Source organism: Gracilinanus agilis, chromosome 3, assembly GCF_016433145.1.
Source record: "Gracilinanus agilis isolate LMUSP501 chromosome 3, AgileGrace, whole genome shotgun sequence".
Classification (NCBI taxonomy): domain Eukaryota; kingdom Metazoa; phylum Chordata; class Mammalia; order Didelphimorphia; family Didelphidae; genus Gracilinanus; species Gracilinanus agilis.
The window spans coordinates 487,481,681-487,500,178 of record NC_058132.1 but is presented as its reverse complement, the minus strand read 5'-3'; the positions used below and the strand labels follow the sequence as shown (position 1 = coordinate 487,500,178).

The 18,498-nt window shown below is 37.3% G+C and overlaps 1 protein-coding gene across 8 annotated transcripts in view; it reads left to right on the top strand.

Moving 5' to 3' along the window:
• Positions 1–18,498, top strand: part of INPP4A (inositol polyphosphate-4-phosphatase type I A) — an 85,910-nt gene that overhangs the window by 44,305 nt on the left and 23,107 nt on the right. For 7 of the 8 annotated variants that reach the window (XM_044670421.1, XM_044670417.1, XM_044670423.1 and 4 more), the window contains 7 exons: positions 1,228–1,260; positions 6,923–7,095; positions 8,567–8,690; positions 9,733–9,859; positions 10,014–10,154; positions 11,905–12,002; positions 14,012–14,124. In XM_044670421.1, coding sequence (XP_044526356.1) covers positions 1,228–1,260; positions 6,923–7,095; positions 8,567–8,690; positions 9,733–9,859; positions 10,014–10,154; positions 11,905–12,002; positions 14,012–14,124 — 809 coding nt within the window. The remainder of the gene's footprint in view (positions 1–1,227; positions 1,261–6,922; positions 7,096–8,566; positions 8,691–9,732; positions 9,860–10,013; positions 10,155–11,904; positions 12,003–14,011; positions 14,125–18,498) is intronic. The other variant, XM_044670424.1, reaches the window with a different exon arrangement.

Sequence of the window (18,498 nt, the reverse complement as noted above, 5' to 3'; positions counted from 1 at the left end):
TACGGCTCTCATGAAATTACATTTTAAAAAATGTGGCGTTTATGGCTCTCACAGCCAAAAAGGTTGCGGACCCCTGAGCTAGAGGATTCATTAAGGAAGTGAAATTGAAATGATCCCTGCTACTAGGGAGGCTGAGGAGGGTGCACTACTTGAGCTGGGGCTAATTCTAATCAGGTGTTCACACTAAGGCAAGAACCAGTATGGGGAGGGGCAGCTGGGTGGCTCAGTGGAGTGAGAGCCAGGCCTAGAGACAGGAGGTCCTAGGTTCAAACCCGGCCTCAGCCACTTCCCAGCTGTGTGACCCTGGGCAAGTCACTTGACCCCCATTGCCCACCCTTACCACTCTTCTGCCTTGGAGCCAATACACCGAAGTACAAGGGTTTAAAAAAAAAAAAAAAAAGAACCAGTATGGGGAGACCCCAGGAAAAGAGGCCACACCCAGGCTGCCAAAAGAAGAATTAAGTTGCCAGTTTGTTAATGGAACAGCTTCTGTCCCAATCCAGCCTAGGAAATATAAGGAAACCCAGTCTCAAAAAAAAAAATTTGCTTATAAGGTGAGGTACAGTGTTGGTTGGTAAAATGTTAATAACTCCCCCACCCAGGCCCAGAGTATCTGCACAATCCAGAAAAATGAAGTAGTCAATTTGGGGCATAATGGTTTCATTACTGAACCTTATTGTGTTTGAATCTTAAACATACTTCTCCCAAAAGTAAGAGAGAAGGGACACCGGGCCAGGTAACTGATCTTGAATTTCATTCATTGTTAGTCTATAAATCTCTAAGGTCTTTTGATGCATATTCACTTGCAAATAGAGGTTTTGCACTTACAATGTGATTCAGCTTATAAGCTTTCCAAAGGGATATGTCACATTGTAACATTAATTCCAGTGTTCTAATGAACATTTTGTGTTGAAGAACTGACTAAGAATATGAATAATCTGCATTTCTGTACAAAAAAAAGATTGTAATTCATATTAGCAGTCCAATCACATGAATGTTACTCTCTGTTAAGTGGTCAATCAATCAGTAAGCATAAATGCCTACTACATGCCAGGTGCTGTGTGAAGCTCTGGTCAGGTCCAGCAAATTGATGACCTGTTTTCTGCTGTTTGTTCAGCTGCTTTACTGAAAGCTGTTTATGCCCTTGCCCTGAGCATTTGAGTTGCTTATGTTTAGACTGTTTTGCTGCTACTTAATCATGCATGTTGCACCTCCATTTCTGTGCAGATAGCAGCCCCCCTCCTGAAGAATCCAGCCCAGGTATGTGTGTTTTCCATTCATGGCTTCTGCAGATTTGCACTTTCTGTTGATATTCTATTGTTATTAAATTAAGGGTTAATATTTAGTTAGGGTAACATCTATAGAAAAATGAGCACATTTTTCTTTAGGTACCTTTGTAGAGAGACAAAATGTCACGGGCAATAGGGAGCTGAACTTTGAGTCAGGGAAATCTGGTGTTCAGATACCACCCCAGATGTTTGCTAGCAGTGTGGCCTTGGACAAGTCACTTATTCTCTCCAGGCTTCACACTTCCTCATGTCTACAATGAAAGGTTTGGACTCAGTCTTCTGTAAGTTTCCTTCTAGTTCTAAAACTATGATCCTATGATACAAAGTATTAAGAGTATTTTAATAGCTAGTTTAAAAAATTGTTCATTCAACAAATTTTGCTAAAAGTTAGATGCTTAATAAAAATACTGTACTAGGCATTGATGGAGATAAAAAAATGAATTTACAACATGATCCTTACCCTCAAAGAACTTATATTCTAGTTGGGTTTACAACAGAGAAACATTCAGCCGCATTAGACTCCGATTGTAATTCTGTCCTATGTTGCTTTGAGTTCAGATGAGGGAGAGCTTACTATTTGTTTAGGGATCAGAAAAAGCTTCCTAGAAGCTGGGGAATGGGAGCTGGACCCAGAATTTCAGCAATTGGAGATGCACGAGGAGGGTTCTCATTGTAGAAGCTGGTGCCACTAAAGGCATAGAAGTAGAAGAATATATTTTCATTTTGGGTTGTTTTTGTGTGTTTTGTTTTTCTAGATAACCGAAACCTGAGTGTTGTTTTGTTTTGCTTTTAAGAACTTAAGAGACTTTTTGGAGTGGGGTGGGAGTGGAGCAGAGAGAAAGACAGAAAATAAATATTATAAATTTTAAAAAATTTTTGAAAGAGTAAGAAACCCAGCCTCTTCCTCAAAAACAAAAGGAAACGAAGTTAAGTGAAAACAGGTTATTTTTTTAATTGAAAAATATGGGAATTAGGGAAGTTTCCATTATAGGATCATAAACTTAGAAATAGAAGGGACCTTAGCCTCATCCAACTCCTCATTTTACAAAGAAGAAAATAGGTCCAAAGAAATTAAATGACTTACTCAAAATCATATAGATGGTATGTGCCAAAAGCAAAATTTGAACCTAGGTCATGTTCTCAAATCCAGCATTTTTCCATTGTACTACATTGCCTCCCACTTAGACTTAATGTTATTAAGAAAGTAGAAAGTGAGGCTGCCTGCTGAGAATAGGGGTGGTAGGAGTGGGGTTGGGGACTTAAAAAGAAAATAGAAAGTTTGAAACAGAACTGTGAGGAATGGTAGCATTAAGTGATAGCAAAATAGTTACAGTAAGAGAATTATAGAATACAATACAACCACTGGAATTTCCTTAGTCATTTTATCCCGAGCTCTGTTGATTGATGTCCCTAAGTGTGAAAGTCTCACTTTAGTGATTGTTCACTTTACAAAGGAATAATTTATGTCATGTGATGTCACTTTTTGGGGTAGTTTTTGTGCATTGAATTGGAGTTTTGATGGAAAAAATATATTTTAAATCTTGGTATTTTGTATCCATACTTTAAAGAAATTGTGATCTCCTCCATGTTTCTTCTTCTGCCTACCCACATCACAGTCTTTCAGTGCTATAGTAAGCGGTCTTTGTGAGTTACTATAGACAAAAAACATTAATAACTAAGGTGGCTACCCTTCTAGTAATAAATCTTCACAACCTTAGCTAGATTAGACTACCAGCTGGCCTGTAGTCAAAGCCTTTTCAGCATGGGTACTGTTGGCATTCTTTAAGACCTCAGGGTTAAATCCATTCCACAGTGAAGCATCAGAGTCCTTTGGTGAATTCTTTAAAGAGCAAAATAAGGAGCTCTAACCTAAATATGATTACAGGACAAGACAGTTTCCATTTTCCTTTGAGGATCACTGATAGAGACATCTTAGAAACAACTGTCTAGTTAGATGATTTTTGAATGGGGGGAAGAACATGGGGAATGGCTAGATGTGTAATTTCATTGGTATTGGATAATTTCCTTTGGGGGAGCCCTCCCTTAAAATGAAGTTGAGCAGCTATTTTTTTTTAATTTACTGTTTTAGCAAATTAACCAGTTTTAGAGGTTACTGTGAGGAAATCCTATATTGGTAACTGGGAGGCTAGAATGAATCCAGGCCATTGGTCTAATCTAGAATATCTCTAGATCTACTCCTAAAATGGACTTAAGGCTTTGAAATATTCACTTTTGTAATGTGTCCTTATCCTTATTTTAGATGTGCTATTCTTAGAGATTTTAATATTAAAGTTGTATAAAATCTTGTCTCTGAAACCTATTGGCTATGTGACCTGGTACAAATCATTTAACCTTTTAGTACTCCAGGCAGCCATCTCAAACTCTTAAGTTTCAGAGAAGGTACCAACATAATTTGTAGATGGAGTTTCCTATCCAGAAGAGCTATTCCTGTGCCGGTGAAATCACAGGTCCAGTTGTTATCCCTATCTTTTTTAGTCACATAAATTGTATTTATGTAAAGTTCTTGTTATTGCTGGAATAAAATCAAAGCACAAAAGCTAAGTAGTGAAATCACTGGGTAATCAGTCTTTATAAGTTGGCACGAATTAGTTGACTTTTCATTTTTGTGGGAATTAAATTTTTTATTATATTTTAAATTTATAATTGTATAGAAAATATTATATTAAAAAAGATCTTTTTATTTCTGCCCTTCAAACACTTAGTTGGCCACTTTGTATATTAAAATGTGCTTCAGAAATTCCTCTCGACATCTCCAATGGAATTGTTTGTTGTCTTTAATATATTGGGAGTGTGAGGAGCATTTTTTTTAAAAATGCTACCGAACTTAGCTACATGAATCTATAGAATCTTAGATTTGGAAGAGCCTTTAGCAGTCATCTATTTCAACTTCTTATTCCATCTTAGAGTTTTTTACAAAGCTCCTGATGGCAAGAGAGTTCATTACTTTATATGATAGCTTCTTCCAACACATCTGTTTTAAGAGAGTTTCCCATTACATTGAGCCCAAATAAGCTTCTGTTCATTGGTCATATTTGAGCTATTTACAGAAATAATGCCCATGTGGTCTATTCATTTTCTTGACAGCTTTTAATATAATCAAAGATAGATACCGTGACTCCTACTCTCAAACATTGGAGGAATGTTCTGACTTCCCTTCTCTGCCTCACTTAAATGTGACATCCAATATTGAACACAGTTCATCATGACTCTAACTTTGCTAATATAAAACAAATTTCTATCAAGACAGAGGTTCACTTTCACTTTAGTCATCTCACCTAGACAAGCCTACGTAGAATTCACAAATTGGGCTGTGTGATCTTAAAAACCTCTCCAAATCTGAGAATCTATGGTAATCTCTTTTCAAATTATAAAAATAAACTTATTTGTGTATACATAAGCTTATCCAAAAGGGAGAAAGAAAAAAAGCAATATAAAACCGACAACCATACATAGAACAGGGAGAAAAAGAGAATCCTAATTCCTATCCACCCCCAAAGTAATTAATTCCCAAAAGAAAATTGTCATTTACAGTTCAGAGAAAATAGCTATATGATATTGACATCAATAAAATCTGAAAAAAAATGATAGTCATACTGGCATAGGAATTTGAAGTTGAGAGGAACCTTAGAGAGCACCTAGTCCTTCCCATTCCAATATGCTTTAAAAAAAAATTTACCTTCTGTCTTAGAATTGATACCATGTATTTGTTCTAAGGGGGAAAAGCAATGTGGTTTAAGTGACTAGCCTAGGGTTACATAGCTAAGAGGTGTCTAAGGCCAGATTTCAACCCAGGATCTCCTATTCCCAGGCCTGGCTCTGTATCCTTTGAGCCATATAGCTGTATCCCCCAATCCCTTTCCCCCCAGTACACTTTTTACAGACAAGGAAAAATCTCAGAATGGTGAAGTGGCACAGGATGATAGTGACAAAGTAAGTATTAGAACTCAAGGTTTCTGACTCCCAATTCAGTGCTTTTTTTGTCATAATTGAATTAGTACCAGTTTTTCATTCTAGATTTTAAATTTAGACCTGCCTTTTTCCTTTATAGATAAGTACTTGTGTACACGTGTACTTTTTAAAAACCTGTTTATAGAATTAGAATATTTTAAAATTTTGAACTTCTTCAATATGAAAATGTATATCCACCAACACTTAAGGGTTTTTTTTATTTTTTTTTTTATTTTTGTCCCCCTCCAGTACTCTGGTGGAAATGCCATCTCATTGATGTGTGTATTGCATACATCAATGCAGATCACAAGTCACTGATACCTGCTTGTCTTCTTTGACTCTTGTCCTTATCCAAAGTTGTTCAGCACCCCTGAAAAAAGAGAATTTGGATAAATTTGTTTTTTAGTTTAGTTCTGTGATTTATGTTTAGTAATTTAACAAAATCAGAGTGTGGTCGTTTCTTTCACATCCCTTTCTTGGACTGTCTGTTACAGGAAGCAAAAGGTTGCTTTATCTCTTGGTGAATAATTGCAATCACTTTTTATAGTCAAGAGAGAAATTAGTCCATTAAGTTTTTGTTGTTTTCATACCTTCCAACTTCAATGGATGTTCTTTATTCAAGGCACTAGGTTCCCTGATCTCTCATGATTAGACTCTTACTATACAATATCTGATTTGATATAATCTGTTTACCCAGTATTTATAATAAAACTTGCATTTCAGGACTGGAGTCACCTTTAAATATATATCTGATTTAAAAAAAATACCTTTTGAAATATCTTGAAAGTAGAAAGAAGAAAAAACAAAAAGCTAAACCTTCCTTCTAATTCTGTACATTTTCCCCTAAGGTAGTATTTTTAAAAAGTTGTTTTGGCACAACATCAGGATTATGTCTTAATCTTCCCATGAGAAAACCAGGACAAAAATATATGTTTGAATATTGACGTGGCAGTGGAAATTAGGGAACATAACAGGGAAAAAAATATGAGAACTCAAAAAAAGGATGTGTGAAAAAGACTTCCTTTTAAGATTTGAAAAGTGAGACTGGAAGGAGCATTTAGAAAATGCTTTTTGTTCATGAGAGGAAGGGCTGAGAGACAGGGACAAAGGTTACCCTATTTTTTCAGAAAAGGTCACCTACCCCAATTTTAAACAACTGAGTTATAAAACTTTTAATTCTTCCTTGTTAGATGAATGCCAGAGCAGTGACTGATAGGCTGGATCTTATACATTGAGTAAAACTAGATAGCAGTTAGACCATGAGTAGCTGTTTTCTACGGTCTTGACAATTACCTTAAATCTTTTTTTTACTCCCAAAACATGTTTAAGATTGATTTCTCTTGGCACCAGAAATGCCATATTTATTGGGAATATATCACCTACATAAGAATGCAGTGTATCCACCTGAGTTTCTAGGAATGTCACTGGCCTAGGAGTTAGGAAACCTGAGTGATTCTCATCTAATTTCTGAAATGTATTATTTGTGTCCCTCAGGTTGTAATGGGAAGAGAAGAAGATGGATGGGGTTGGGGGAGAAGAGAATTAAGGACAGAGTCAGTCATTGATTAAACTGAATTAATTTTGCTCTCTTTCAGAGCCTGAATTTTAACATGTTCTCTCTCTCTTTTTTCTTTCACAAAACTCCCACTCCCCAACACGCTTAGGTGAATGGAGTGAGGCTCTTTACCCTTTGCTGACGACACTCACAGATTGCGTAGCCATGATGAGTGACAAGGCCAAGAAAGCAATGGTTTTCCTGTTAATGCAGGACAGCGCTCCAACAATAGCTATGTACCTGAAGCTCCAGTATCGCAGGGATGTTGTCTTCTGCCAAACTGTAAGCCAAAGGATGATGTAACAGAATAACTGTTAGATGAGCAGCTCCCTAGCCTAACAGCCTCTGGAGATTAATCTTGTCAAATCAACTGAATACCTGTGAATCTTCCCTTCTTCTCTACCATCTTGGGGAGCAACCCCACCATTCAGTAATAACTGATTAACCCAATTTATGTCAAATCTGTTTCATAGCAAAATGGAGGTTTCTAAACTTAGGGGGACTCAAGGCAGAAAGTCTACGATGTGACCCCATTTTTGCCCCAAAATTTAGCATTGGTTTCTTATTTGCTTCACCCCAGCGAGGAGAATATGCCCACTTGCTGGTTTTATGTCAAAGTAGATATTGAACCAAGGGTTTAGCGGAAGTTGTACAAGTCAAACAAGCTTTTCCCCAGCATCGGAACAGAATCACCATTGACTATATTGGCACATACTTATAATTCCTTCTATGGATGATGGAGCTCACAATAAGGGAATCGGGCCACAATAAGGGAAAAGATAATTGAGTGTTCACACTAAGTGTAGCATCACCATGACAAGCTCCCAAGAGTGGGAAGTCTCCAGGCTGCCAAAGGAGAGACTGACTGGCCTAGGTTGGAAACAAAGTAGTGGGATTGGGTTTGTGAGTGGATGTCTAGGCAAGATGGAGAGGACCAATCCCTCCTAAAAAACCCAAAACAGAAAGAACAGAATGACTCATATACTTTCTTTGAAATCCATGTTCCCCTTCATCATGCTACATAAATCCAATGGTTTACCTAGATTCTTTATTTTAATCATTTTCATTATCTTTCTGACAGAACAGCCAAAGGAAGAGTTTAAATTAAAGTATTAATAGCTACCATTGTGGAAAGACCAGTTGGTCTTTAAGGAATTCTTTCTTTCTCATCAGCCCTTAGGGGCTCACCATCCAGCCCCATGAGAATTCTCACATTGAGTAGAATGGAACAAAGTGAACACATTTCTAGTCCGGAGCTCATTTCATGGAAATCAACAGGGCTTATTGTTCTGCTCTCATTCAGCTCTCTGAAGGTTGTTTAAACTGGATCCTCAGAGTGACCTCAGAATTCATTCAGGTTTCCTAAAGGCTTCAGTTAAGGAATATCCTTTGCCTGAGACAGAACTGTCAAAGCTTGAATTTAACTGGCCTCTTGGTTGAAGAACCAGGGTTCAGGGAGATCTGCAGCAGGCCATCCCATTTATTATGTTCATCATCCCATGTCCTCCTGTACCTCTGAGCTGTCTGACTAATATCCCCCAAATTAAGATATTTTCTACCTACCCACCTTCTTAGGAGGTCCTGAGGCTTAATAATTTTATGTCTTATAAACTGCTTTGAATAATGAAGCCACTGGAACTCACTACCTAAAGGTAGAGACATGTATCCTTTTGTATTGTTACCTTAGGGTGGAAATGTTTCTCTCTACCCATTTCATGTTCCTTCCTCCCCTGCTTCCCCATTTCTATTACAGCTGACTGCACTAATTTGTGGGTTCATCCTCAAGCTAAGGAACTGCCTCCATGATGATGGTTTCCTGCGGCAACTCTACACCATTGGATTATTAGCCCAATTTGAAAGTCTCCTCAGTACCTATGGTGAGAACAGCTCCCTTTGGATCTAAGGGCTGGAGTCTTTTTTTTTTTTTTTTTTTTTTTTTTTTGCCAAAATACTGAGTTTGAGAGAATTCTGGGTGACACATTAGATTGCACATTAGATCTAGAGTCAGAAAGACCCGAATTAAGATTCTGTCTGGGACACTTATTAGCTTTCTAACCCTGGGCAAGGCAACTTAACTACTGTCTGCCCTAGTTTCTTAATTTATAAAATGAGGATAAATAATATCCTCTACCTCCCAGGATTATTTTGAGGATTTTACTTTTAAAGTACTTAGCAAATGATAAAGCACTATATAAATGTTACCTATGATCTTCATTATCATTATGAATTGCAGGATAAATATATTGTTTGGAGCTCTTTAAAGTTGGTGCAATTATCTTTTGGAATTTCAGATATCAGTGTCTCTAAAAAAGTCTCATTAGATAATTAGGAGCAATTAAATGTTTGATTTCCTACATATCCTTTTTAAAGGAGAAAAGGAACATAATAAAGGAAGAATTTTGATGGGAGTTGGTTCCTAAGAAAAATGGGCTAAAGATCCAACTATACATATGACATTATCTGAGGAGAGGTATACTGTTTTCTCAATGCTCTTGAAATTAAGAAGCTCTACTTCCCAGCACCTTTGGGCTACATTGGTCTTAATACTGTTTTTTTCATTGCAGTTCTTTTATAGACTTCAGGTAATTTTTGAAAGTCTAGATTATGTTTCTCCTGACTAGTTTTGAAATTTAGGATAGGATTTACCAGTGGAATTTATCCATGGAAGAAGAAAATCCAGACATGAAGATGATACAGAGAGAGTTTAATAAATGCTTATAGATGCACTTTATTATTAACAAAGGTTAAGAATGTTACTGATTTGCTTTCTTCTCAGAGCTCACTTCAGTTATAGTGTGTTTGTTGTGGAACTAGAAACCACAGAAATATATAAAAAGGTAAATGATTTTCTCTTGAAGGGGAAATATGGAAAGTAAATACTTGGTATTTAAAGTCTCCTGTTCCCTTTCTTTGGTATAGGTGAGGAGTTGGCCATGTTAGAGGACATGAGCCTGGGAATTATGGACTTGAGGAATGTAACCTTTAAAGTAACGCAGGCCACATCAAATTCATCAACAGACATGCTCCCTGTAATCACAGGAAATCGGTAAAAAAAAAAGCAATGTAATATGCATTTAAATTCTAAAAGCTAACAGGCATATCTGTTTTCTTATATTTAAGTGTAATTTATCCCCTTTACCCCTTTTCTTTCTCTCCTGGAAAACATCTTAATATCCCCCATTTTGTTTTTGTTTTTTAAGTGATGGATTTAATGTGAGGATTCCATTGCCAGGCACGCTCTTTGATGTGCTCCCCCGGGAGATTCAGAGTGGCATGCTTCTAAGAGTTCAACCTGTCCTGTTCAATGTGGGGATTAATGAGCAACAAACTTTGGCAGAGAGGTAGGTGCCCAATTAAATAAGTTCTGTTTTTAAATGACAGAAATAGGTTTTAGATTGGATTAAATTTGATGGAGGTTAAATCCACTGCAAGGAAAATGTGTTTTCTAATGCTCATTAAACATGTATACATGTATAATTTTGTGCTAGGTGTTGGGAGAAATACAAGGATAAGTAAAACAGATTCTGCCATCAAGGAGCTTAGAGTGGGGAAGATAAGCCAGGTACAGAAAAAACTAGTACAAAGCTTCATGCGTTCATGATGAGAAAAAGGTTGTTATGTGGCCTAAAGCAGATGTTAAGTAACAATATTTGACATTTGTCTGAGCTCTTAGTACTTTTTGTACCTTGTCAGACACATGAAAGAAACCCAGCCATATTTTTATGGATCTTATGAGGCAATTAACTAACGGCACATATGAATTCATGCCATGTTCAAGTGCGGAAGCAACAGGTCAAAATCAGAAGTTCCAGATGCCATTTCTCTCCCATCTTTCTGAAGTGTCAGACTATGACAAACCCATTAAAAGAGAAGTCAGGAATGGTTCTCCTTCCATTCTCTTCCTTATACCCTCCCCCTCAAGCCATTAATTCACAAACATTAACCTTTCTTAAAATCTAAGTCTTTTTGAAAACAAGAAAAAAATATTAAAATTCTCCTTTTCTTGAGTTGCTTTGATAGTGTTTATTATAATGTCTTAGTCTTATTTCCTTTTGTCCAGAAACTGTGGATTTGGAACAAGTATGCTTGCATTGCAATGCCAGGCTTTCCAGGAGGTTCTAAGATGAATAACTTGCTCTCTGCCCTCAAGGACTTAGTAACAGCACCCTTTCAAGTAATTAGTGGACATTTGTAAAAGAATATGCTTTTAAATTCCAAGGAAGATAATGCCTTTTAGATTTAAAGTACTTGTACTCAAGACAGCTAGGTGGCATAGTGTATAAGAGTGCCAAGCCTAGAGTCAAGAAAATTCATCTTCCTGAGTTCAGATCTGGCCTCAAACACATTTACTAGTTCTTGTGATCCTGGGCAAGTTTCTTCATCCATGAAATGAATTGTAGAAGAAAATGGCAAACCACTCTAGTATCTTTGCCAAGAAAATCCCAAATGAGATCAAGAAGAGTCAGATACAACTGAAACAACTAAGCAACAGTTTCCATTTACTCAGAGCCCTATTAGATAGTGATAAGTTTGATGATTATTTCACAGATAAGAAAGTGTAGTGAATAAAATAATTAAAACAGAATGGCTACTAACCAGAGAATGTCCCACTTCTGTAAGACAATAGGGTCCTTTAGCCGCCAAGCTTGGACAGACCATATTTGGAGATTTTTAATATAGTAGATGTTATATATAACCAAAAGTCATACACTTATAAATATATAAGATGACATGGAGGAACCTTGGAATAGTGGATAGAGAATTGGCATTGAAATCAAGGAGATCTAGGTTCATGTCCTTCCTCTGACACATATCTATTATGTGTCCCTGGGCAAGATATAACTTCCAATTGTCAAAGGCAACTCTCTAAGGCTATAAGTGGCAAATAAGATGGTCAGTGAAGTTCCTCCCTAGGACTGTTGTATACCTATGAAATCCCAGGCTTTAAAAAAATCATTAATGTGGGAAAAAAGGATACTCTTATACTTTGAAGAAAAAGGGTATAAAATATTAGTATTCATTTGGGGGGAAATCAAATGAAAAGAGAAAAGCACCACTAACAGACTAATATTTCCTTTCTAACATCCATAGGTTTGGAGACACATCTTTGCAAGAAATTATAAATGTGGAGAGTTTGGTGAGATTAAATTCTTACTTTGAGCAATTCAAGGAAGTTTTACCTGATGATTGTGAGTATTTCTTTTTATTATAGATATTAACTGGCACCTCCCATACACATTAAATGTATTAAGTTTTTGTTTGGAATTATAGCAAAATGGAAAAATACTCTGATATAAATACTCTCAATGTCAACTAAATTCTTTTGTGAAGCAATTGGGTGATTTTTGTTCATCTCACTCAAGAAAGCAAAAATTGTTTATCCAGGGGAGTCATGACCCAGTTTAATTCAAAATAATAAATGTCTGTTATCATTTAGGTGTATCCTTTTTTCCTTATTCTTACAACTTAGACCACTACCAGCTATATTTTTCTAAAATGCCTTTTTCATATTGCTACTCCCCAGTTTAGTAAACTAAAATAGCTTCTTATTCCCTGCCCTAAAACATTCTAGCTTACAAGACCTTTCATAATCTGGACCTACCCTACTTATCTATTCTTATTTCCCACTACTAAAATGTTTGCTTCCTTTTATTCCTTCTATTGAAATACTACCCAGCTCAAGCATTAATATTACTCTCAGGGATTTAAAACTTTTGGTACACAGGTATTCTACATGGTAAGTGGAAATATCCTTGCTCTTGCATAAAATTCCAGGTATTTAGTAAATGTTAAGCAAATAAGGAATGCCATGCTATTATTTTACAGTTCCCACTGTTTTCAAGCAAGAGGGTTAAGTAGCAATATTTGGCTCCGTCTTTTGAATTCTTTTTCTCATCCAAAGCTTTGGCAAGAAGGCTGGAGAGTGGCTCAAGAAGTTTAATGGAAGCTCGAAGAGTAGCCAATAAACAGAGTTTGTATTCCTCTTGGATTTAATGGTTCTCTAAGGTCTTACTAATCAGGGAAAATACTCAGCGTAAGTTAATAATCTGTAAGACTCAAAAGGTTAGGACTATTGGACTTAATTATTTATTAGCCTAATCACTTTATTGCCTTTTGAGCATCTCTTATATGCCAAAACTCTTAAGGGTTATGGGGAATACTATAGAAGAAATAAGACATAGACTTTGGCTTAATTGAGCTCAGTCTTTTTGAAACAATTAGAGAAGGTCAAAAGATGGTGTAATAATGTATATAAATGCATTTAGGATTTCAGAGAAGGAATAGGAAGTCTATTTCTTCCAGATCTTTCATTGGCCTGTGTTTATTCTTGCTTGACTGTTAGAGGAGAAAATTAGTCATTAAAACATTCTCTAATACAGGTCCAAACAGCCTTTCCTTGAAGGTTTTCCCAATCTCCTAGGATGGAATGATCTGACTAATATATGAAACCTCGGTAATAAAAGGAGGAATGAGATCTTCGAAATGCAAGAGCACAGAAAGATTGTAGGCTAATGGTGGAAATAGACGAGATCAATCAGAATTAATAGGAAATAGAGATTTTTCATTCTATACTTAAATCATCCAGAAAATCTAAATTGATTCCTTTAAGTATACTGCTAGCTACAGGAAAATTATGTGACTGGCTGATGGACATGAAAATTGAAATAAAAATAGAAAAAACTAGAAGACCACATAGCAACCCTGAGTTCATTCCTGGTTCGCAACTGCAACCTCCATCCTTAAGATTTTCTTCACCACCCCCTGACCCTTTCTGATTAAAATTTTTGTTTCCAACAGTCAAAAATACAACTTCCTCTCATCTCTTTCTGAGTATTATTACTATATTGTTCTTTATAGGCCACCCCTGAAACCACATCCCTAAAATGAAATCTCTTCAAAATGAAAACAATGTAACTACAGTCTTAAAAGAAATTTACTGTGAGAAGTTTTATTTTTACATATTTTTCAATTAAATAAAGATATTTTGTTGTTTTATCCTCATTGCATTCTTTACCTTCATCTTTTTTTCCTTTCTCAAAAAGCATCATTATACTGGATTCTCAGTCTTTTTTTAGGCCTGATCTTTGATATGAGAGACAGAGAGACAGAGAGACAGAGACAGAGAGAGACAGAGAGAAAGAATATGAGAGAATGAGTGGAAATAGCCCTTAACTGTGCAGGGTTTGTTCTTTTTCAGGTCTACCTCGATCTCGTAGTCAAACGTGCCTGCCTGAGCTGTTGCGGTTCCTGGGACAGAATGTACATGCCAGGAAGAATAAGAATGTGGATATTCTCTGGCAAGCTGCTGAGGTATTGATTAGTTGGACTAGAAGTGCCATTGCTTTATCCATCTGCCTCTTTAAGGCAGAATGCCCAATGGTGTCTCCCAAAGTGCTAGGAAAGTATTCTGAATTATTCCCTCATCTAATGAAATCAAGACTGTCAGAGGCCTGCCAAGTTTGTACCTTAAAGAGCTAAAAACAGAGCTAATGATGGAAACAGAATCTATAACGAACTGCAAAGGGTTGAAAAAATGGGCCAAATTTAATGAGATATAATTTAATAAGAGGAAATGCAAAATCTAATCTTACACTTAAAAATCACAAGGGGCAGGTAAGTGGCTCAGCAGCTAGATGGCTCGGTGGATAAAATGCTAGTCCTTGAGATGAGAGCTACTGGGTTCAAATCTGGTCTTAGACACTTCCTAGCTGTGCAACCCTGGCCAAGTCACTTAACCTTGATTGCCTAGCCCTTGTTGCTCTTCTGTCTTAGAATTAATACTAAGATGGTAAAGGTTAAAAAAATTCAACAGGATGAGTGGCTGTGAGACAAACAAAAGTTAAGTGTGGAAAAGGGGGAAAAAAAGAGATTTGGTTCAGTTTAAGAGCTTATGGTCTTAAGTCCCAACTTTAAGTCATAGCAGTAGGAAAAGTTAATGCTGTATTAAATTTGTTAGTCTAGAAGAAAGGAGATAATAATCTTGCTGTTGTAATAATTAAAATGGATTTGAGAAATATAAGAATTTTAAAAATTGTGGTTGCCATTTATAATCTAATTAAATATTAAGTCATAAGACTGTTAGTAGCTTTAATAGGTTTATTACTACAAAATAGTGATAGTCAGAGAGGGAAATGTAGGAAGGAGGTAGAAAATATTGCCTAGCTAAAAAGACCCTAAGTCTGGGTCCAAGTACCTCAAGACTGCAAATGTGAATCCCAACAGCCCACAACAGTTTCTTCAGCCAGGTATTTCAATCACAAAAGACTGACACCGAAGAGACTGAACCGCAAAGGGCAGTCTCTCACGTCAGGGAGGCAAGAGTTTCACCCAAGTAAGTTTCCCTCTTCAGCCCGAGTCTCCAATGCAGAAAGCTGAAACTTCACCATAATTTAAAGTCTAAATCAGGAAGCCGAAATCCTAAGCCACAAAAGAACCTCACCAGAGCTCATGCCCATGAGGCAAAAGACTGCAAAAGAGGCCCAGGTCCCAGAGGCTCCCACTTATATGCAGTTTTCTTCATCCATCAGCTCTCCTGTCACATCTCAGGAATCAATCATAGTCTCCCAATTTGCCTAGCACTGCCCGGTGGTGGTGGTGGTGGTGGTGCAATGCCTGTGGTTTTTTAGGGTATGAACTTCCTATTCTAGTAAAAGGTTCTTACTAACTGTTAATGACTAAGTGTGAAAGGTAGGGGACTCCAAGTTCTTGATTAACTTAAAATAGACAAAAAGAGGTTAAATTCTCTTTCACACTGTCGTTTGCCTGCTTAGACTACAACTGAAGAATGATCTGTTCTGAACACAACATTTTATATTAGACTCTGAGAACTTGACCAGAGTGAGCAGGAAAGTAAGGGGATTAGAAACTGTCATGCACAAACTGATATATGGAATCTAGGATATTTATTCTGGAAAAGAGAAGACCAGGATGGGGAGGAGGAAAGGCGGAATCTAGATTAGCATGTTGGAAAGCTTTGATAGAAATCCTTTATAGAAAAGGGAATAGACTTGTTTTTAGAGAGTGAGCTATAGTGAAAAGAGCTTGACTTGGAAGTCAGAAGGCCTAGTTTAAGGTTCTGGCTCCAATAAAATTGTTATATGCTCATAAAACAAGTCATTTTGACCTTCTGAACTTCAGTTTCCTCCTTTCTAACATGAGGATAACAATATTTCCATAACCTATCTCTCAGGCCTGGGGTGAAGAAAACTTACATGAAACATTAAAAAAGACCATGCAAATGTAAGTTGCTATTATTGTTTGGAGGCAGTTAGTGAATAGAGCTGAATTAGATTCAGGAAGACTTGAATTTGAATTCTGCCAGATACTATGTGTCCACTGGCAAGTCAATTATTCTCTCTCTACCTCAATTGCCTCATCTGTAGGATGGGATTAATAACACCTACTTCACCAAGTTGTTGTCCAGATAACTTGTGTTGCTAGCTATCATTGTTACTAGGGTAGCTAGGTGGCACAGTGGATAGAGCACTGGACCTGAAGTTAAAAAGATTCATTTTTCCATTTTTGGCCTCAGACACTTACTAGCTTGTGCAACCCTGGGCAAGTCACTTTACCTTATTTGCCTCGGTTTCCTCGTCTGCAAAATGAACAAGAGAAGGAAGTGGCAAACCACTCTAGTACCTTTGCCAAGAAGAAAACCCCAAATGGTGTCATGAATTGTTGAGCATGACTGAACACCAATACAATGGGCATTATTATTGTTCCCAAAGGGTAGATCTATAGGTAGAAGGTCCAGAGGAGCAGATTTAGTCTTGACATAAAGGAAAAACTTCCCCATAGTCAAACTATCCAGATTTGCTGTGGGTTGCATTGGGAAGGAGTTGCTCTGCCATCATTGTAAGTCTTGAGGTAGAGACTGAGAGTCTTTTGTTTAAGGAAGTTATAGTGGAATCTTCAAGACTAGATGACTTTTGAGGTCCCTTCCAGTTTTGAGATTCTGTGAAAAGGAATATAACATAAAAAGTGACAGTTGTCACCTTCAGCAGATATTGCTCTACGTATCTATGGAAACTAATTGCCCAAGTGAGATTTTTAACAGGTTCAATGAGAAATCTTTCCGGTCCTCATAAACAGTCACCTGAAATAGCCTCATTACATACTTCAATTCTGATTAACATTTAAAATTGCCTTCATTCCTGTATATGATTTTTCAATTAGTTATTTTTCAATTTGGATTCATATTGAGGGGTTTTGGTTTTATAAGATTACTCACAGAAATGAACAATATGGAGATATGTTTTGCATGATAATACATGTGTAATCCAGATCAAATCACCTGCCAGCACCAGGAGGGGGAAAGGAAGGCAGGGAGGGAGCTAAATTCGATCATATAATTTGTGTGGGAATTTGTTATAACCTATAATTGGTTAAAAAAAAAAACTAAACAAATTGGCTTACATTCCACGTATTTTCTTTTCCCCCATATTATGGGGAATCATCCCATTCCTTAGAGGTAGGGAGCCGCCCTCTTGAATAGTCTTTCATAGTTAGACTTACCAAGAGAAGAGCAACACGGTGTCTTGGAACTTGGCCTTCCTGGGGAAGAGGAAACTGATGATAGAGAGGATTCATTACTATCTCCTCATTGTAAACAAAGCCAACACCAGCAGAGGGCAGCAGATGTCCTGCCTGGATTCCAAATGGTCATCACTGAGAAGTGGAGATTAGATGGGTGTGACTAGGGGAAAGTGACCTAAAGAAAGCTGCTTTGTCACTGCTCTTAGATGTCAGTCTCATTTTCTGAGGAAGAAACTGATCCCTTGGAGAGGTTAAGTCCCGGGTTTTTTACTGGCATTCTTTGACTCCAAATCTGACTGTTTTTGCCTTGGCACCATACTGCTCCTTAGTTAATTATTAACTTAGACTAAGGATGGAGGTGTATTTCTGAGGGAAGGGGCCAGAAAGGGAAGGAGAGAGGAAAAGCCAAGGCATTGGATTCAAGGAGGAGAGACAAGAAAATAGGTCCTAGGGGGCAGTTGAGACTATAGAAGTATCAGGGCTAAGTGCAGAAAAAAGTGAAAGCGAAATCCCCCCCCAAAAAAACAACAAAAAACAAACAAAAAAAAAAAACCATAAAGCCTGTGCCCAAAACTCAATGAAATTAAATGAAAGATTGCAGTCAGAAAAAGCGTTCGTGAATCAGCCAGTGAGGTTTGTGGGCTCCTTTCTCTCCGAGGCGGACAGCTGTGCACTTCTTGTATCCTAAGTGACTGATGCCCAGGGCCTTTGATTGTTGACACTCTGGAGTCCTAGGAAAGACACCCTTACTCCCCCTAACTCCCTACTCCACATAGTACCTCCGGGCAGATGTTCTTAAACTGGGCTCTAGGAGCTTTTTTGTTGTTGTTGTTGTTGTTTAACCTTTACCTTCTGTCTTAGAATCAATACTGTATGTTGGTTCCAAGGCAGAAGAGTGGTAAGGCTGGACATTTGGGGTTAAATGATTTGCCCAGGGTCACAAAGGTAGAGTGTCTGAGGTCACATTTGAACCCAGAACCTCCCATCTCCATCCACTGAGACACTTAACAGCCCTGGAACTCATTCTTTTTTTGCCCCCCCCCCCAATATTTACAAATCTAAACAAAATAAACATTTCCATATATAAAGAAAAAGAAGGTATTACACTAAACCAGTTTCCCAAATGTTTGACTTACATATACTTCTTCA